Genomic DNA, 21,905 nt, shown 5'->3' with positions numbered 1-21,905 from the left:
TGTATAAAAATTGTGTCTTTATAAAATAATTTATAGGGCAAAAAGACTAAGTTTTACATTTTTTTATTTTTATTTTGTAAGAACTGTTTCTTCGAGTGTACGGTTGGGTATGTACCTTGTTCATGGTGTTTTAGTATTTGATAAAAATCTAAACAAAATGTATGACATTGTGGGGCTCCCATTTGCGTGAAGTGGTTCGCCCACGTAACAAAGGCAAAACGGGAAGGCTCAACAAGGCGCCGCCAAAGACCCAATTTCCCATGCATATTCGAATTTTTTTCCAAGGGTCTATCCGGACTTCCTCCCCAGTCGCGCAACCCCACCTTTGCGTATTTTATGTTACCCACTTCAAGTTGCCCTGGAACTTATTACATATTATAAATCATATCATGGCCTGACATTATGCTTAGCATACAATTTGCCAAGGAGCGACCTTTTGGCACTCTGTCTTCGTTCGGCTCTGAAGGTCGAATTTAAAATGAGTACAAAACTTTTGCGGCAAGTTGTTGTATACCGTATACAAATAAAGTACTTTTGCGGGCTATATGTTGAAATGATTGGCTTTTACTTTATGACAGCTGGAAAGATTTTGAGAGCTTTTCCCTATATTCAGCATAAAATGCCGACCTTTCAATTAATAATTGGGTAGTCTCCATTACAGGCTTCTCAGCACACCAGTCATGTAATGAACCCATAGATTACGACCCGTTTTATAATGAACAACATTCAATTTAATTGGTTTCATCGCTTTGCATACCAATTTTGGTTTATTTTTAAACATAAATTTAAATAATGATTTTATAGTATACATTTAAGTGGCAACGTTATGACATTAGCTAAAGTAGAACCTCCTTCAGCGATTGCGATGCGTTACATTTCGTTTAGGGGCTTTCGGGTCTTGTGTTGCAAATACTGTTTTCCATGTTTTTAAACAGCTGCACGCCTTGGATGACAAATTACATAGGCTAATTAGCATATATATCACATACTTCCTAAATTAGAAGCTAACACTAAAATCTAAGACGTGTCTCGATTAGTTTCGAGTTTTGCTTACTCGCTTTTAAGTGTGATTTGGTATTATATTTCTCTTAAATCAAACTTTAAGTTTAAAAAGTCGACTTCCCATGGAAAGAGGAAGGCTACAGTATGTACATACATCATTTGCATTTGTTTAGAAATAGTAACTCTTGTTTCGTTTGTAATTAAATATTTTTGCGTAATTTCATAAGAATACTTTGATTTTGTTGCTGCTTAAGTTCGTTGCTTATATTTTCGTATAGTTTTCATTCGATTAATTTTTGTTTTCGTTGCAAGTGAAAAGGGAAAAGTTTAAATGAGATCAATACCAAACAAATAAAGGCAAAGGCATTAGAAAGGCTTGGGTATTTGGTATTCCTATCTATGCGGTTAAACTGATTAATTTAAAGTGACCAGGCCTGAAAGTAAAGCACAGTTACGCTTCCAGCTCATCTGGTCACACTCAAAAAGCTAGCAACGTACAATTGGAAAAGACGGAATACTTAGGACTAAATTAGTTTCAATTTTAGTAGTATTGTTAGTATTTCGAAAGGTCTCTTGCTTAGATGCTGTGGTCCAGAATGGAGACCGGATCGTAGGAACGTTTCTTGGCACGCTGCTGGTAAATATAGAAGCTCATTACCACAATCGCAATTGAGGCTATCACCGAATAGGGCACAAGCCAGTAGAAATAATAGTTGGTTTGGTTTACCACCTCTACGACTTTCGGTTGGTCAAAGGCGTTGTTGCAACTTATGGTGGCGGCCAGTGGAGCAACTGTGGTTGAGGTCGTGCCACCGCTGCTTGTGGTGGTGCTCGTGGCTATTAGCTCGGCACTTTGCTGCGTGGTGAGTGGATCAGGCAGCAGTGGCGGCAAGGATTCCTCCTCCGGCGTCTCGGACTCATCGACATAATCCGCATAGGACCCATCGTCCTGCTTCTCGTGCGGCATGGGCGCACACTTGGGCCAGCAAACCGGACAACAGGTGTCCTTGAGCATCACCTGCTGCTCACTGGGACAGTTGAGGTTGCCGCAAAAGGACATCGTGCACTTCGGCTCCCCCTTCTCGCATTCGCACGTCTTGCAGTTCTCCGTCCAATTCTCCCCATCCTTGTAGAACATGCCCGAAATCTTCGACTGGCACACACCTTCGGCCCTCTCATCGCAAGTCTTGTGGCATATCTTCAGTCCGGACTCGCACTTGCATCGCCCGCATTGCTTCAGCCAGTGGAAGTCAGTGTCCCGCACCACGGTGCAATTTGGCTCCGCCTGGCACTCGTAGGTGCCGCAACATTCTCCGGGCGTTTGATTATTCTCCGGCACCAGTTCAACCACCACCGCGTCCTCGTCCGCATCCAGGGGACAGTCCGGAATGTAACAGGTCTTGCATACGCACTTCCGGTTCAAGCAGCACTGGACGTAATCCTCATCGGAGATCAGACCTCTATTGTAGGATACCCCGTCGGCGGCTGACGCCATCTCACTCGCGTTGGGCAACTCCACCGCATTCGATTTAATCAGGTCCACCGCAAGTAGGTTATGGCGTATGGAACTGTCCGCCGGGCACTGCATTTCGGCATCCGGAGGGCATTTAACCGACTCACACAAATCCGGCAGGGGCTCCTGGTCAACTGTAACGAAATTATGGGTGGAGAAATTGCAGCCGTTAGTGGTGGTCAATAAAACATGAAGGTCTCAGTTGCAGCTTAGGTGTACTTAAGTAGGAGTGGGCGCAATGCGTGGGTGGGTAATGGAGGTCACCTCAAGCGGTGCTGTCTTATTTATAGCAGAGTGCGGTGCTTAAATTTACCAACTAGAAAATAACAAAGATGCTCGGCTTGTAAGCTGATTTTAAAAGTACAAAAAAGGTAAGCCTGGCGCCAAGGTGTACCTTTTGTAAGTAGTTAAACTTTAAAGGAATTACATGCAATTTATTTAGTTTAGTTTAAAGAGAAAACCCAAAGGAGAAAGAATCCCATCCTTATATATTATTCTTCTTTTTTGAAACATTAGCTAGAGGTCTTTGCAACTGAACACTACAAACAACTTATTATCCTCCCACCTTGCAGCATATTTTTCAGAGTTCACCACCCACTTCTGTGTTTTAATTATACACCCTCTTTTTTAAAGGGTCAACAAAAAAAAAATGAAAATGAAAAGCGTAATGCATTAAGGTCAACTTATCGGATCGAATGTCCAGTGCTTATCTAGCCAGGTGATTCATTGGCCCCGAACTGCCGACTGGCGAAGTAATGTAGTAAACTTATACCAATTAAAGTTTTTCCACTCGCCATTGATTGTTGAGTCCTGCCTGTTTGAGTTCCATTAATTTTGTATTCTATACCTGAGACTAAATCCCCATTTTATTCATTTTGTTCCTTCCTTTGGAGTTTTCTCCTTTCTGCGAAATGTGTGCGCTCATTGTTCAAGTTAATTTGTCATTTTCACTCGGCCATATAATGGGAATTTTCTCTCTGTTCCGTGCCCTTTGACTTTTCGGTCCTCGGCTTTTCCCTTTTCCGGGTAAACAATCAGGATCTGGTCGGGACAAAAGTAAATATCTGGCTGGAAAAATCTACTTGATTTTAAGCACAAGAACCTCCGCAGCCTGTCGAATATTAAAAACTAAACTTTTTCGGTTTTTCTTTGGGACCTGCACTTTGATGTCGGGGGAGCAGAATGCTTTTTGGGCTGGGGATTGTTTGGTGGGTCGCTGGATTTTCGGTGGGTCGACGGCGGCTGCTTTGAAGGAGCTCAACAAACTTCTTACACTTTATTTAATTAAAGTTTACTTGTTCGTTGTTTTTCGCATTTGTTCGCTGACGCTGTCGTGTTATCAGTGGGACAGCTGGGACAGTTGTCAGCCGCCCTCGTATCCGCAGTTCGACTTTGAAGTTTGGCGGCGGGAGGTTAGATTTAAACGAGGCATGTCCAAAAAATGGAAATAATTTAAATGCGCTGCTCAACTTGATGTCGTTACAAAAATGTGCAAATACTCGGGATTAGGAGGAGGTCTTATGCTCTTTTATGGATGTGATCTTAATTGTTTCCGTATTTATTATGGTCACAATGTCCAAGTTTATCATGTTTAACTTTTGTAACCTACTTCTTTCTTTTTTCAACAAACTACTTAAAACTGTATACCATTTTCCAGAAGCAAAAAGGATTTTATCTCGACTAACTAGAACAACTTCAAATCTGTTGTTTCCTAATAAAGTAAGATTTTTCATAAATACTCTACTTTATATGACAGCCATAATTAATGAACAATAAGCTTATGTTATTTATAACTAAAAATACGAAATTGAAACTAGTATAGGAATTATATAAAGTATATATACTAATGTTTCGAATTGCTGGTATACCTCTGCGCTGTTGTAGAGAACTCAAAAAAAATGTGAATGAATTAGCCGTCAGACGAGGACATTGCACAGCAATTTGCAGCGAGCTGCGGAGCAAACTGTCAGACTAGCCGGCCACCTAACCCAGATAAAACCAAACCGCACACTTGGCTGCCTATTCAGATAAAGTCGGAGCAGGCGACGGAGCCAAAACCAGAAGCTATAGAATCTGGAACCAGGGTTACAGCCATGTACAAGATCCGAGCAGGAGGACAAAAGCGCACACAGACTTGTACATACATACATGGTTGGCTATTTTTCTATATATTTCCCACACCCCCCGCACTACTGCTGCCACTTTGGCTCTTCGGTGAGAAACTTATAAACAGCCGTGGAAAGTTTTCATAAAGGATGGAAGTACAAAAACACACTCACACACTCTCACATATAGACACTCGAGTGTTTTGCATTTTATGTAGCATGAATGCAAAAAAAAAATGGGGAAAAAACAGTCAAGAGGGGGAAAAACTCTTTAAAAGCGAAAAACTTTTTTAATAATCCAGCGACAACGTCCTGACTTTGTGGCCTGCAGATACAGATACAAATACGAAGATACGAGATCTTCAGTCGACAGCGAGAGAAAGAGAGAGAGACTGGGCCAACTGTTTCAGGAATTTAAATTGTTAGCTTTATCTGCGTTCGGCACTGATTGCAAATCCAGTTTAACCCCATTTACAGGTGCGAACCGGCAGATGGAAGGTGCAAGCACATGAAGCCACTTGAAAATTGAGTGATTCCGAAGGCTGGCTTCTGTGAGATACATTCTGCATCCATCCAACGGTGGAAAGTGAGCCACAGACCATAAACTCTCAGATTTTGCCTAATTTCCATCCGAGTATTCCAATGTGATTTTCCCCTGTCTTGTTGGCCAATCAGCCATCCAGCCATCCAGCTTTCCGTCCATGCATCCATGTATCGGCGAAACCCTTTTGTTGTGGCACTATTGGGCTGCTCACTGAGTGTGTTATCTGGACAGATTATCTGGCTGAGTGAACGCCTTGGCTAAACGAAATTCAATCAGGCTAATAGCTGGCGTAACCACACTCGGAAACAAGTCGTTCATAAATGGGAGCTTGCCCTTACCATACGACTTCACAGTATTGCGAGAATATGAAAGAAACAACTAAGATACATTTTCAGATGTAATGTAAAAGCTTAAGACAAGTAAACACTTTAGCAACTTAACATTTTGAATGTTCTTGCTACTTCCATATTTAATAGTTATTTGTTTTTATTTTAGGTGCTTTTTGTGGTATTTAGCGCAAAAAGTTGCATTCCAATCTAACACTTTTAAAAAATAAAAATATTTTTTATTTATTTTAACTACCCCGAAAATGGCACACATTTTTTCCAAGTGTATTGCCTTGAGTGCTGCCTCTGGCTGTGATTCGATTATGCCATTGCCTTTGGGTGACCCACTAGCACTAGCAGTTTCGCCTCAGCTCGGATACATTCGAATCACAGCGATGCCGCGTTGGCTTCTACTCCTAGGCATGTCGGCCCTGGGTATACTGTACAGTCTGACCAGGGTGTTTGGCCTAATGGCCACCGCCAATTGGAGTCCTCGAGGCATTAAGAGGGTCAGACAGAGCCTCTATCTTCGCATCCACGGCTGGGCGATGCTGATCTTTGTGGGCTGTTTCTCGCCCTTCGCCTTCTGGTGCATTTTCCAAAGGATGGCCTTTCTGCGCCAAAACCGAATTCTGCTAATGATTGGCTTTAATCGATATGTCCTGCTGCTGGTCTGTGCTTTTATGACTCTGTGGATACACTGCTCCAAGCAGGCGGAGATTATTGGGTGTCTCAATCGTTTGCTGAAGTGTCGAAGGCGGTTAAGGAGACTCATGCACACCCGGAAGCTAAGGGATTCCATGGATTGTCTGGCCACCAAGGGACACCTGCTAGAAGTGGTGGTGCTACTCGGTTCCTATCTGCTCTCCATGTCACAGCCCATTCAGATACTCAAGGATGATCCGGAAGTGCGAAGGAATTTTATGTACGCCTGCTCTTTGGTTTTCATAACCGTATGCCAGGCCATCCTACAGCTCTCCCTGGGGATGTACACACTGGCACTACTATTTCTGGGTCACCTCGTTCGGCACTCCAATCTGCTGCTGGCCAGAATTCTGGCGGATGCCGAGCACATTTTTGAAAGTTCCCAGAAGGCCGGATTTTGGCCCAACCGCCAGGAGCTGTACAAAGGCCAACAAAAGTGGTTGGCCCTCGAATTGTGGAGATTACTTCATGTACATCAGCAACTGCTGAAGCTCCATCGCTCCATATGCTCGTTGTGCGCAGTTCAGGCCGTCTGCTTTTTGGGATATGTGCCCTTGGAGTGCATGATTCACCTGTTCTTCACATACTTTATGAAGTACAGCAAGTTTATTTTGCGAAAATATGGAAGATCGTTTCCGTTGAACTACTTAGCCATCGCCTTTTTGGTGGGTCTCTTCACCAATCTTTTGCTGGTCATTTTACCCACCTACTACTCAGAAAGAAGATTCAACTGTACCAGGGAAATCATCAAAGGCGGAGGATTGGCCTTTCCATCCAGGATCACTGTAAAGCAACTCAGGCACACTGTAAGTTCAATTCTATAAGTTACTTCAATCTAAATGGTGCTTTTTCAAAAATATCTAAATATCTATTTTTGTTGCTGCAAGTTGTCTTTATTATATGCTAATAGATCAATGTATTGGACAAATTTGTTTAATTTAATAAGTGCCATTTATATTCAGCAGGTGTTGATTGTAAATCGCACTTCATAAAATAGTTATCGAAAGTGATTGGAATATCTAAACAACTTCGACTGTGATCGAAACAGAAAAGTAATCATCAAAGAGAAATACCGACGTCGTTACGTATTACTCATTCAAGTTTATGAATATAAGAAGCTGGATTTCTATAATTTTTTCACCACTCATTGTCAGTGGAAAAGTAGAAATTATAGCTAATTTTTATCGGCTTTTATGGCAGCATATGATAAACAGCTTGTGTGCAAGTCATATTTTTATCTTTAGCCAGACTTTCAATAATGTATCTTTTTCCCCAGATGCACTACTACGGCCTGTATCTGAAGAATGTGGAACATGTATTTGCCGTCAGCGCCTGTGGACTTTTTAAGCTGAACAATGGGTTACTCTTTTGCATCGTGGGTGCAATACTGGAATATCTCATGATACTGATACAGTTTGATAAAGTCCTAAACCAATAGCTGACAAGCTCCCCAGACAATGGCCATAAATAAATATAAATTAATTTGTTCCCTTGTTAACGTTGCGTAAATATATGTATATATCCATATGTAGTGATAGCATACAGAATCCCATGAAAGGGGTGACTTTACTTACGTGTCGTTGCACTGGAAACAAATATTAGCACATATATTATTAGCATCTGGTGCAAGCACCTCCTTGGCGTATGCGAGTATGGCATATTTGCTCTGTTTGCTCTTCAGTGGGTTGTTGGGTGGTGTCAGTCGGTGGGCGGTGGCTCGTTAGTGGCGAGTGATGGGCGGTGGGTGGTGTGGCGGCGACAGCAGCTGATGACAATCGATATGACCTTGCCTGGTCGCCGGGAATTGTTTGCGAATTTCTGGCCAGCTATCAAATCATATAAATGTCTCGTTATAATTTGCGAAAATCAAAATCAATTGGCATCTTCTCGGCAAATCGACTGAAAAGAGAAAACAAGAGGACACTGTAGTATTGAGAAATATTTGTTGTTTAGTATTTGTCTTAAGTTAAGTTTGATGCATATTGTTACTTATCTTACATTTATTAATCCGTTACTAACTTTGGCAATTACAAATAACCATTTAAAGTAGTCTGTTGAATCCCTAAAGGGAGTATTTCTCTTTAGTTGTCACCTCAAAAGAATAGTACGTATTAAGTCAGAGACTAAGCACTCGGAATCCCAATGTAAATGGTGCTCCCATTTTACAAATTCGTTTCCTCCTCTAAAAATGCTCTACTGATTTCATTTGTTATTTCGTACATCTGATGAAATGCGAGTTCTAATTTAATTGCATTCGGAGGGAATAAAAGCGGGCCAGAAAGGCAGTAAACACTCGAAGCGTTAATAAGAAGGTGCCTCTAGAGTCTACAGCCAAATGCCCTCTCATTCTTTCGGGGTTTCGGATTGGTTTTGGTTTGGTTTGCTTTGGTTTGCCGGTTCGTCACTGCTAAAAATAGCAGCCTTTTTTTTTGGCTCTGCGAGTAGTTTTAATGACCAAGTGCCAGTCTCTCATTTTTGGGACGCATGGGTATGGGTATGTGCGGGGTATCAGCGAGGGTCGGGGTCACCATTTCCCCGGCAACTGAAAATGTTTGTGCATGTTTTCTGGCTTTGCTGAATGGGCCCGCCACTGAAAAGGCACTGATAAAGGCACATAGCCCCACATTGTCGGAAGGGGGGGAATGGGAAATGGGGGCCAGTCACTGCTGGCTTGTCCCAGGTACCATAAAAGACCTGTCCAGGTCCGCCTACGTGTCCAAATCGAACAAATTTTGCATGTGCTCACTGAGCAAAACAATAACACATTTATTGCACATCTCACATACAGAAGGGCTTAAATAATAAATCGAAGGGTTAGGAATTTAAAAATAGTTAGGCAAAATACCAATATGATTAAAACATAATTTTAAAAAACAGCTCCGGAATACATACTTATCAACTTCATCCCCTTTTCTCCCAGTGTTTTATTGGCATTGAATGCCGGGCGATGATTTGCTTTTCATATCCATTCAATCAAATTCTAAACGTATCCATCCAGTCTCCTTTAAACGAGGCCGAAGATTTATAAGATACGAGCTGTGTGCTGTTCACAGAAGCTCCGTTTAATTTTTGTGGAAACTGAACTTCCTTTCATCGAATTTCCGATGGCTGGATACAGCAGCTTGTCCTCAGAGCAAATGTGCAAATGAGAGCCTTTCGGCTTTATCTTATCAGTTGCACAATTTGCATTGCTCACAGCAGGTAGACAAAATTCGAGGAAAACGCATTAATTGTGCAGTGTTGTTTTTCACTTGGCCGATAAAGCCGAAATGCCAGTTTCCTGTTGCACGTATGTATGTATATACATCCATATATATGTGAATATCTACCGAGTAAGTTCGTCTAGAAGTCCACGCTGATTACACATCCAACTGCGATATTGTAGATGTGAAAACAGAGTGCTGGCGACCATAGAAATTTCTGGGAATTTGTTTGCTTTGGACGAGCTTCATATGAACGAGAGTACGAGTATTGCAGGTTCAGTAACCTGCGAAGTGTGCTGACGCTCCAAAGAGAGTACCCCATAAACATCATCTATTTGTCTAAGCGTAGCCATAAACATTTCCAGATTAATGAACTCACGAAAAATGATATACAATATAAGAAAAATCGAGCGAACAAGTAGTCCGAAAATTGGATTTAAATGGCAAACTGCTGGCGAACTGAATGGGATATTCCGAGAAGTTGGCCCGACAACAATCAGCTCTCAGATATTGTTTGTATCTGGAGGAATTTTAATTATCGTCTCGTTGGCTTTACCAAACAGATCTTATCTTATATGGGTCGCATTTTGTCGGATCTTTTAATCTCAGCTTCCTGTTGTCACTTGTTTTCTTTTCTACACTCTCACCTCCAGACTTTCATTTTGGGTAGAACTTTCCCTGCATCAATACCAGCAAATATGACACTTTGATTTCCTCTCGTAATTTGTTGAATGCATTCCAAGTGCATTACTAGTGTGGCACAGTTATCATTAGAACTTTCTCCTTATATCGAACTAACTGGTATTGGTTAGTCCATCATTTTTTGAAGTAAAAATGGTTTATTTTTCTGACAGATTGAGTATACAAATCGCTCTCAGAATGTTTGGAAATCAAAGACTGTTCAAAGTAATATTTACTTTATAGAAAAGTGCTTACTTGTAGACTCTTTCAACTGTACGATCACCTTCGGGCATTCTTCTGAGCTTCTACATATCTTGTATAGCTTATATAGCGGTATTTGACTCTATGTATCTGTATCTTGCGCTTTGTGCGGTAATCGCATATTTGTGTAGATGACTAAACTGTGATAGCGGCTAAGTATCTTTTTCCCGCGTAAAGTCAAGGGGTCTGAAAAGTGGGAGGTTGTTGGCTGGTTGGCTGAATGGTTGATTGTGAGTTGGCAACGGCAAATGAAGTATGAAACGCTGACGAATGGCAACTTCCAGTTCATTTTGTGCTCGGTTCTGCATAGTTCATCATCTTTTTACCTCGAACGCGAGTTAAGCTTTATTATTGCCATAAATTTCACTTGAATGCGAAATCTGATGCATCTATGCGATGCTTCCAGTTCGGCTTTAGCTTTGGCTTTAGCATCGGCGCTAGCTAGCTATAGCTTTTTCTTTTTTCAGCTGTTTATCTTGGAGCGGCAAGGCAACACATGCAAAACCCGACGGGCTCTGTGTGCATAAATACTTGCGAACACACACAACTGCCTTGGTATTTGCTCGTGTTCGCGTACAATAATTTCACGTTCAACAACTTTTGGCTTTTTGATGAGCCAGCAGCAACAGCAGCAGCAACAACAACAGCAGCAGCAACAGCAACAACAGCAGCAGCAGCAACATCATCGCAGCAGCTACATCGGCAGCCCGCACTTGAAAGGTACATTTTGTATGGGTAGGGGACTGCAGGGCAGGGCGGGGCGATTACAATGGGCACCATGGGGCCGAAAGAGGGGGTTTTTGGGGGCTTAGGGGGGCTAAGAGCGAACCTCATGTGCGGGCAGTTTGGCTCTTTCTGTTGCCATAGCCACCGCTACTGCTACTGCCATAAAGCTCCTCTTCTCACCTCTTTTCAGCGCACTGCAACTCGGAGCTGGCTGGCGAAACTTAAAGCGAAAAGTACACGGTTCGAAAAGTTATCAAAACCCAGACCAATTTATCTATATCTTATCTCGTAGATAAAAATTGATAGCATTTCACGGCGAAAAAGTGCCAACATACTAACCATTTCAGGCTTCCAAGCCCACTTAATTATTTGGTAACAAATTAAGTTCTATAAATCTAACTAGTTTAACCAGATACCTTTATGAATTAAAATGCACTTCGTTAAGTGAAAATAGTGAAACAAGAGGGTCGATTGTAGTTTTAACTTATTATGATCGAAGCAACGTTCATTCGTTGTATTAAAACATCCCCTATCTTAAATCAGTACGACACTTAAACTACATGCTGGTGAAACTAAAGCCCCAATATACGATTTAATCAATGTACAGTACAAATAAAAATTGTATCTACTGAAAATCTATGATTACAAATCTCAGCTTGCACTTGTGAGATCGTAAATGGTCAATTAAAATGTTGATAGCGATGACGTCAAGTGATTATGCGAAATGCTAAATAAATCAGCTTTCTGCTGTGGAATTTAGTGGGAAATTTATAGTCTTTACGTCACAGTCTCATCTTGAGTCAAATACGTCGTTACGGACCATACGAAAAATATTAAATGAATTTAATTACATGTAGGAATTTCGCTCGAATCATAAAAGTTAGGTCGGTTTTTTTCCATTTTTCCCGGTGCAATAAAATTAAAAATACGTATTATGGGATTAATATGCTTATTTGTACGTATTTAATGCTTCATTGGAGGTTCGTTTGTTTATGTTAAATTCCGTCGCTGTATTATAAATAGGGCAAGAGACAAGACGAAAATATTTAAGATCATCTTGTTATGGTGATATATTAGCACACATTTTGTGTCAAATCTCGAGTAGCTAATACATAGTAATATTTTTGCTTTGGCATTAACAAATTATATGATTTTCTGAAGTTCATGGACAGGATTCCTTTCGACAGAACGAATACAAATTGTATGCAAAGCATATTCAAAATTTGCATTCAACTTGGCAGCGGTGACAGAAACATAAAATTTTTTCTCATGTATCGAATTGGCTTCCAATTGACGCCACATGGTATCGGATTTCATCGCAGTGTAGTCCGCCTGGTTGAAGTCGTCGTCTCGTCTCGTTTCTCAACGGCTTTGTTATGCTTTTGGTCGCTTTTGCTTTTGCTTTTGCCTCGCTCTGACCTCTGAATTTGCTCGATGGCGATGCCGTTCGCTTTTTGCCCAGAATACTCTTTCGAGGTGGAGTCTGTAAAGTTTTCCACGGCAATTGGCATTGCCCATCAATTGGCGAACTTCCATTTGCATTTCGCTGGGCTGCTAATGGGAATCGCTTTGAACCCTGACCGGAGCGCCATTGGGCTTTTATCGGGCCTTTTGCGGGTTTAAAGCATGAAAAGATGGTCTGGTGGAAGTTCAAAGGTTTTGAAGTTCATTGCCTTGAAAGAATCGTAAAACTGCTGTTGTAGATTGAAACTGAATTAGTTTTACATAGATCCTTACTAAAAGAATTTTCTTGTACATTTCTTTTCTATTTTTGTCTAATAAATATCGATCTAACGCCATTATTTTACATTCTTCAACGTTTTTTATTTATTGTGGCATGTTTTTAGAGTATCTAAGCTTCGGCTACATCTGAAAAGTCATTTCGCAGATTCCAACTTCTCTTTATTTACTCTAGTTTCTTATTTTGCGGCGTTGCTTATTTGTCTACTTAGGTTTTTTATTTCGGGGAACCGCAGGATTGTTAAAGAGTTATTTTCGACGTTGTTGTAAACATAAATAAGTTGCATAATCACTGCTTGATTCTTTAATTAATGAAGTGTAACTCTCTGATTTCTTGAATTACTTCTTAAATCAGAAACCTGACCAAATTTTAACACCGCTTATTATTCATACACAATTTAATTTATATATTTGATTGATTTATTACGAAGCGATAAGTTTGCACATTTTTGGATGATAACCCTAGAGCATGTATTGAAAATCTGAGATATGGGGTAATAACTCTTGTCGAGCTGATCTTAAACCATTTTCCCTAGGGCATTGAGGCTTCGACTCCGTCACGTAAGCACTTCCCCTGCGGCTTTTATTTATTTGCTCTGGTTTTCATACATTCGGATTCGGCGTTGCTTTTTCGCTTTCGGCTCTTTAAAGCTTGGCCGGCTTCTTTCTTTCTTTTTTTATTGGTGTTTTTTTGCTGTGAGTAGTTGGCTGCCAAGCTTAAATAAGTCTTTAATGGACTGTGCGTGTCGCAGGGGAGGGGGAAGTGTATAGTATAGGTACTGGCTGGGCATGGGCATGGCATGATATGGCTAATGAAATCAAATTGTTTGATCATTGCGATAAATTCAATAGCAACTCTGCCTAATTTCTGTCCATTTACGCACGCCGCTTTGCGCTTTTAACCTTGATTTCTCAGTGTAAACAAAAAGTGAAAAAATCGGAAAAAATACAACAAAATTAAATACAAATAAAAACGCTACCCAGGCGAGTGACAGCCAGCGAGTGGGAGTGAGACACATGATAAACGATGCCGAGATACAAAGATACATCCATCGAGCATAGAGTAGTACGAAAAGCTTTCAGCATTTGACGATCTGTCAGTCGCGCCGACTATTTGTCCCTGTGTATTCTACTCATCTGGTGTTTGCCGTTTTCATCTGTTCTCGCTATCGGGCTTTTTATTAAGTTACCTATTTATAATTTGTTTATTATTTAGCAAATGCGTGCGAATAATGTTTAAATATACCCTAGGGCAGCAGCATCTGGAAATTGCTTAGGAGCCAAAATCCGAAGCACAAATTGAAAAAAAACGTACGCCAAATCCATAAATATTTTATAAATGACGTTATTGTACAGTTTTCCCCCTGGTTATATTATTAGCTATGCTATCTTATCTATGTACGCTCAGCGTGTCCCAATGTGCGTGTCGGTGTTTGTTTGTATAGCCATATTGGGTGTTTGTATGGGCCAACAACGCTACCGTCATTACCCTTCTACTTTTATGCTGGCTTATATAATCGTCGGCGGCGGTAGGAAAAAATTATAAAGAAGGTAATGCGAGCAGAGTGAGGGGAGCGAAAAAATCAACTTGGTCGCAGATTCCACCAGTGCCTATATTATATAGATTATGTACAATCTGTGGAATGCGCTTCTACACACCTGCCACGTAAAATTCGTGTTTTTTCTCTTGTCACTCGAGCATAAATTCTGCTTGCTCACATGGTTTGCTTTTAGTTATTCGCACTACACTTGTTTTGTATTTATTTTGTATTTTTCTGCGGTTTATTGGGCTTGGTTAGCTGTAGTTTTTTTTTTTTTTATAGCACGGTTTCTGTTCACTTCACAAAACGAAAATTAATTGTGGGTGTAGCTATACTATCTAAGTTAGTCTAGTTTTGTAAACTATTCTATCTATCATAATAAATAAATAAATAAATAAATAAATAATTGTGGGTGCATGAATTTTGTGTTTTTTTTTTTTAGCTTATGAGGCTTCCGCGATCACTGCTCAAATTCAACTGAGTTTCCAAGCTCGATCCACAAAAACTTTATAGCTTGTGGGAATCGCCTGGGCACGCTCTCTTAAGGGGGGAGCGTTCGCGGTTTTGGGGGAGAGAATGGAGCGTTATCTCACGATCGGGAGAAAAAGCTCGCTCTCTTTTGGCCCGCATTCTTCGCAGCCATGCATTAAATCTTTTTTGTTGATCTTTGGCCGGCAGCCGGCTTCTTTTCTACCAGTCTTCTCTTGTGATCTTCGCTCTTCAAGCCTTCTTACGCTCACCGCAAGAAGCTTTCTCTCTCTCTCTCGCAAAGCTGTTTGATTGGAGGCAAAAAGCATAGATCAACGTCAAAAACAACAGGTCGTAAATTTTCAGAGCAAGTGAGCAGATGGAATTTCGGCGAGTGCATCACGTGCACAAATTCCCGTATACGCAAATTCGCAAAAACTGCAGCGGCGATCGATCACACGCATATTAATTGTATCTGGGAAACCGAAGAATCTGGCGAAAAGCGTAAAGATCGTTGCCTTTATTCCGCTTTTTCAGGCCAAGGCGTGTGCGCCATGCAAAATGTTAAATGTGAAGTGCTAAATGCGAAATGGAATATCATGACAACACCCGCTCACGCCCATCGAATCAGCAGAAGAGCTGCGGATTAATGTAAAATGCAAAATATGCCAGCAATTTATTTACATACGCATGCACTTCAAAATATGCTTTCACTCGTTTTAATAATATTATTTTAACAACATTTTTTATTTTAATAACATTTACAAAGCCTTGATGTGCTGAGATATTTATGCGATCTATACCAGAAATATATGAGTATGACATACGAAAAAAATATTTGATTATTTGATATTAACCAAAAAATTTATAAAATTTGAAACAGATCAAAATATATACAATTTATTTTACATTATTTTAGCCTTCAAAGTTAACTTAAAAATTGTTTTGGTACTAAAAATCGTATATACTATTTATTGTGATATAAAGTTAAATATTTCAAGAAGCGTTTTTTTCAGTGTACCGCTGCAGAGATCTTCGCATGCGTTTATTCGGCAGTCGGTATAATCCGCTTGTACTTGCAGATTGTTCAGGTGACTAATTGCTAAGTGAGCGGGGCGCGTTGGCGAATGAGTAATTTTCCGATTCGGATTCGTAGGTTGGTATCTGCTGCAAGTGTCTGGAGTCAGATACAACAATGTCAAGGGAATACTGCTTCTGAAATTATTGGATTTGCATATTAACAGATCTGACATAAATGTATTGTTTCGATCTGGCTGGGAGTCATTCGAATTGGGGGGAATGCGGAATTTGGATATTATATTAAGGCTTACGCCTGAAATTGTTTGCCTTTTATATGCAATTCAAGATAATTGGTTCTTTCATCATGTCATGATATCAGTATCAGTATGATATTGAGGTGCGTTAAATGTTGTCATTATCATTAACAGGTTAAAACACTTCATGATGACCCCAAAACATTTAATATATACTTAATTACCCTGCCATTAATTCGATGACACTATATCACAACTTAAATTCTGAAATTAACGATCAAATATCATCATACCTGCCTTTTTTGATCTGATAAAGTGAATGTCATTTCTATATTTAAACAAAATGTTTCTAACTCACCATTTGTGCAAATATACAAAAATATTCATATTACATTTTGTATATTAAATATTTATAAAAAATAAATGGTTATTGTCATTTTCTTATCGTTGAATGAGCTTACAATAGTTTAAAATACTGAAAAAAATTGTATGTGTATATGCGTTTTTGCTTATGTGTGCATTATGTATTTAGCAAAAATATTTATTATTCTTTAATTAAGTTGTATCTCTTTTTTATGTGTTTATTGTGATTATTGTTATTTGCTTTAATTTTTACAGACTTAATGCAGTTAAAGCTTTACCACATGCAATTCCAAGTACTAACTCACATTGACTCTACTATTTTCTCATTTTTCTCTTGCTAAAAGAACATTAACGAAGCCAGAGAAGAAATCGGATACTTTTCTCTATCTCGACGCCATTAGATTTTCTCTGACATTGCAGCGAGTGCGGGTATATTTTACTTAAGTTTGTCGCTTTTCCTGCTGCTTTTCCGCATTTCCACTCCTCGTGGCCGTTTTCATGGTCAGTTAGCCAGAGTGTTGTTGTCGCATAAACTGCCAGCAGATAACAGCAGAAAGGCAGGCAAAATCCGTATAATGAAATAAAAATACATAGCTAAATAAATAGGACGGACGTACGGACGGACGGACGGAATCAAAATGAACAGCTACGGCAATAGCAGCAAAAACCCGGAGACAACCACATTGATTTCACTTTAACGAGCTTGTAATGTCTTTGAGCCGGCTCAGCGGCAAAAGTATATAAAAAGCGTTATGTATACGACATGTGGGCCACGCAGAAGGCACGCAGTTGGCATGGTACTGCTGCTGGTGGCGTTGTGTATTCCACTGGATGAAAACTTTTGCCGTCACATCCTAATAGGATAATAACGAGCCAAGGCTGGGCGAAAGTTGTTGCGCCTTGCAGCCCAAAAACTCCCAAAAATAAAACACGAGCCAACAATAAACGATGATAAGGGGCTAAGGAACGTGTCGGCTTCTGTCGCCAGCGCCTCAGAATCATTCTAAAGCGCAGTTCCTAGCCGCAGTTAGGACTACTTGGTCCTGTTTCAAACTTCGGCGTTTTCGAAATGAAAAAGCAAACTAGATTTTAATTAAACATACACTATATGCCTGTTTTTCTGTTTCAACACTTTGGATTCCATATGAATGCTTGTGACAACAGATATTTCAAATGACTAATGGGATAGCGCCCATAGAAAAGTTCATGCAAAAACCCCCAATTTACTTTTATCTCAATATACATATGTATATGTACTTAAAGAGTTAAAAGTAAAAATAAAGTGCCACTCTTGCTATTGGTATTTCCTGTATATACATATATTGTAGCTCTAAAAATATTTTGCAGATTAAAATGAACTATTACATACAATGTATATTTTTATAAATTATATATTTTCGATGAGCACTATTCTGAGATCAGCTAGCTATGCTACGCTGTATGGATACTGTACCGTCTATCCAAAACATTAGTTGAATAAATATTTTTTCTAAGTGCCAAGTCCAAGTTAACTGGGATCCATTTAGACGACTGTTTTTGCTAAATCGGCCCGCAGGAAGCGCTGATAAGAGCCAACGACTTGCGGTAGTGAGAGGCATATAATGTTGTGCATCCCCTACAATCCAACCCCATTGACTTGGCCTTTCCCAGCCCAAAAAAGTTATCATTCTGGGATCCTACAGGAGGATGTTTAAGGCGGAGGCGTGTCAGTTTCGGTGTTCTATGGAGCTGGTGTAGCTGCCAAATGATAATTTATGGGCGGAACTATATGAAACTGCGAGGTGTCAAGAAATCTGTTAGCTAAAGTCCCAGTTTTTTCATCAGTGGGAGCTAACGTAAAAGAAAAGGAAGGGAAAATGTGGCCTGGAATAGATGGATGTACGAGTCATGGACTTAAGTGGGGCAAGATGAATTTGACTACGTAAAGGTGGGCACAAATTAAAAGCAGCAAATCAACGTGTTCTACTTAACTTGGTTGAGTGAAAGTGGGTAAAGAAATGAAGGGGGAATGTAAAATGGAAAAGATGTGGAACCTTACTTGAGTGAGTTATAAAGCCAAAAGGGGAAAGTTGAACGAAACGCTTTGCGGGGTGAAGCGCCTAAAAAGGTTAAAAACCCAACGCGAAATGGGAAAGGGGAATTGTTAATGTGAAAAAACGGTTAAAGGACGAAAAAGTTCAGACAAGAAAAAAGAGCGAAGTTCTTTAATTAAGGATTCGCACAATTTTGAAATAAAAGGGCTGATTTCGATATTAATAAAGTTGTTTTGGATTCAGTATAGTAGAAGAATAAAGAATTTGAAAGTAGAATCTCATAAATATACATATTATGTTACCATCTTATAAAGAGCTTACATTATTAAACCAACTTTCTTAAGGTACAGGCATATACAATATCATATTAATTAAATACCATCTCATCAAATTCTTTGCCACCCTTATGCGATGAATTATTAAGAAAACCATTATTATCAATTATTTGGTGGCACACTCTATTCCCATGTGGGCTGACACCAAGGTCACAAGCCGAAGCGCACAGCCACCCACCCACCTTTTGGCCGCCCATTTTCAACTTGGCGGGAAAGTCTCGGCGGATAAAAGAGACACTTGACAGTGACAGTGTGTAAGAAGACGATGATGGAGAAGAGGTGCAGGTCGAAAAAACGCTGGGGAAAATTCCAACATCATTTTGTGTGTGCATTTGAGCGATTACCCAAGTGATTACGGCTAGATGCACAAGGTAAGCACCTGACACCTACTAGACAAACAATTCATAATTTCGAGGGAGCGCGTCTTCATCGCGGTCCCTTTTTCGGCCATCACTTGGCTGCCCCCTTGGCTGCTCTTCTGTTGGCCATCATTTACGGCTAACGAGTTATATTCTGCGGTCCAGCACGGATTTTCCCCCTGCTTTTTCTCGGCCCTCCATCAGCGGTACGAAAAAAGCGTCGCTCATTTATTTTGATTACCTTTTCGCAGAAAGCCAAACCAATGCCAACACCAGATTTAGCCCCATCTTCTGCGTTCTTTTCGCTGTCTGCTTTGTTTTCACTTATTTTCCAGCACTTCTTGCCATCTTTCAGAATAAATGTTAGACACGCTGGGGAAAAGTCGGAAAAGTGAAAACTACGGCGCTGGGAATAGAGCACTTTCTAGTATTTACAGTGGATTTATAATTGTGAACTTTATTACCAAATTTGCGTAATAAAAATATTGTTTGTTTTGATTGTATAATTTTATCTAGTCAGTTGTTTAATTACTGAAATATTTTATAAAGTGCTGATAGAGCATCCGTAATTATCTCAAATATATCTCAATCCAAGACCCAAAGGCGTACTTCTGACAACGAAGTGTCGGATTTCCGACTGCCCGCTGTGGTCTTATCGCTCGCTTTTTCGCAATTGGATGAGTTTTGGCTGCGGACTTTGAATCCTGGTGGCACATCAAGCCTTGATGAGCCTAATTCCCAGGCGACACTTTTGTCCGAACAAATTTAGTGTTTGGAAAACCCCCTTCTTTTCCATCTCCGCAAATCCAGCCGCACACAGACTGCAGTGCCATAATAAAGTTAACAGAAGGATCTACATCTTCCGTCGCTTGTCTAACCGTTTCCGGAACCTGTTTCCGTTCCGCCTTGACTCCGTTCCGTCTTTTTTGACAAAGACAACTGCCGCCGAGGTAGTCCGGATGGAGAAGTCGACCCCGAAGGGCCGTTACCACCAAATTCCATTATGCGACTCCTGGCTCATTGTTTTCGCAGTCCGGAGGGGCGGAAAACCCGGAAAAGCAGGAAAACTCGGGGCAAAGGGTCGGCCTGCCGCATTGGCCCTTCGCCTCTTGTTCGGTTGTACACAAAATTAATATTGCAATTTTTGCTTTCAACCCGCCTGTCATATAAGAGCGGAATAATTTCAGAAAGCATATTTCAAAATGAAATTTTCTTGCGGCTGCCTGGTATGGCATGCGGTGAAGGGCGGCCAGTGGAATGGGCGGGGCATTTAGGCTAAAACAAATGTTTGTGCGGTCTGGTCTGGTTTGGTTTGGTCTGGTCTGGTCTGGTCTACTTCTTCGCTCTTTGGTCCACGGCTCCTGAAAAGTAGCCTGTTTTATAATGAAATAAATTTCATTTGCTCATTGACTCGATGACGATGTTGACTAACCATAAGGATCCTACAAGAATACGAGAGTGCGCACTGAGGAAAATTAAGTTTTCCACCAATTCGGATCATGCATTCTATAAATTCTGCACAAAAATATTTTCTTTATTATATTTTAATGAGCAAATTTTCAGTGAACTATGTCATTTTCAAGGCTAATGTAAAATAATTAAGAATCATATTGCCTTATATACCTAGAGAGCTCCAGGTCTAACAAAGAGGTAATAGCTGGCTGCTAGTGGCAGAGAGTCCCAAGATCTTAAAACTGTTTTTTCCAGTGTAGTGGGTGGCGTGGTGGCGGAGGCGGAGTCTGGCCGACATGTGTGGCCAGGCATGAAGGAGCTGGCCCGGAATTTGCATGCTCAAAACTGGAGCAAGCGTACAAATGCCGGAGATGCGGACGGATACAGGGTGCGGGAACGTGGATGTTGGATGTGGGCTTTCGGCTGCATGTGCTCGCAAAATCAACGGAACGGGCTCGACATTAAGTGCTCCGGCCTGGCCGCCGCTCCAATGTGGCTCCTCCGTGTGTGTTTGCATATCTAAGGTATTAAGACTTGTGCGAAATGAAATATGACATAGTTGACAAAGGAGCGGATGGTATGGGATCGGATGGGATGGGAGATGGCATCTATATTACACGTTACATATTACGGGGAGTGCCGCAGGCAACGGAAACATCAGCAGCAGGCGGAAAAGCGGAATCAGGAGCCAAACCCTTTGGCAAATATTGATGCCACCTGGGCGTGAGCGTTTCCTCCTCGGGTAGAATGGTTCACCTGGCCAGAACACCTGCGTTTGATGGTCGGCACAAAGAGATTTTCGGGCAGGCGAGCGTGTTATTTGCCCTTAAAACGTCACAAAACCTTGATTTAAAATGGCCACGATGGTTGTGTTTTATGCGATAGAAAATAATATTCTCAGCAATTCCATACAGCGAGCATAAGCGGATTTTTGGCTTAGTTTTTGCAGTTAGGCAGAGTTTATGGCCAGTTGTCTTTTTGTCATTTGCTCACATCTCAGCAAGCCTGGGCGTAATTCCACTTTTTATATTCTTAATGAAAGTATAACAAATTTATGAAACAGTGGACCAGTTCCCAGTCTTCCAGATGCTTACAAATGATTCATTGGTTAGATATAGTATAATAACCTAATAACCTTTCAACCTATGTGTGAAATCCCTGAGTTTGAAAGAAGTTGAACTCCTCAGCTTATTAAAAAGTAGAGTTCTTCTTAATCCGGAGATCAAATTTTTATGGAGATGGGTAAGGCGGATATCCTGCCAGGACATTTCCCC

At 40.6% G+C, this 21,905-nt stretch overlaps 2 protein-coding genes across 2 annotated transcripts; one reads left to right on the top strand and one right to left on the bottom strand.

The window, feature by feature from the left end:
- Positions 1–730: 730 nt before the first annotated feature.
- LOC27206304 lies at positions 731–14,673 on the bottom strand. Its single transcript, XM_016171828.3, has 3 exons — positions 14,466–14,673; positions 7,770–8,094; positions 731–2,649 (listed from the first exon to the last, which is right to left on the bottom strand). The coding sequence occupies exons 2-3, from the start codon at positions 7,852–7,854 to the stop codon at positions 1,580–1,582; spliced, it is 1,155 nt and encodes a 384-aa protein (XP_016032719.1). The 5' UTR covers positions 7,855–8,094; positions 14,466–14,673; the 3' UTR covers positions 731–1,579.
- LOC6738895 (putative gustatory receptor 77a) lies at positions 5,805–7,693 on the top strand. The gene is made up of 2 exons (XM_016169166.2): positions 5,805–7,001; positions 7,472–7,693. Exons 1-2 carry the CDS (start codon positions 5,814–5,816, stop codon positions 7,631–7,633), a joined length of 1,350 nt encoding a protein of 449 aa, XP_016032720.2. The 5' UTR covers positions 5,805–5,813; the 3' UTR covers positions 7,634–7,693.
- Positions 14,674–21,905: the final 7,232 nt, after the last annotated feature.

This window comes from Drosophila simulans, chromosome 3L, assembly GCF_016746395.2.
Source record: "Drosophila simulans strain w501 chromosome 3L, Prin_Dsim_3.1, whole genome shotgun sequence".
Lineage (NCBI taxonomy): Eukaryota > Metazoa > Arthropoda > Insecta > Diptera > Drosophilidae > Drosophila > Drosophila simulans.
Note: the sequence above shows the minus strand (reverse complement) of the source record. Positions and strands in the feature narration are given on the sequence as shown.

Bases quoted from the DNA above. Each gene is read 5' to 3' on its own strand.
- LOC27206304 (XM_016171828.3), bottom strand. From the start codon at position 7,854: ATGCCATACTCGCATACGCCAAGGAGGTGCTTGCACCAGATGCTAATA. The intron at 2,650-7,769 runs GTAAGTAAAGTC...ATTTCGTTACAG, and splicing joins TGTTTCCAGTGCAACGACAC to TTGACCAGGAGCCCCTGCCG.
- LOC6738895 (XM_016169166.2), top strand. From the start codon at position 5,814: ATGCCATTGCCTTTGGGTGACCCACTAGCACTAGCAGTTTCGCCTCAG. The intron at 7,002-7,471 runs GTAAGTTCAATT...CTTTTTCCCCAG, and splicing joins TAAAGCAACTCAGGCACACT to ATGCACTACTACGGCCTGTA.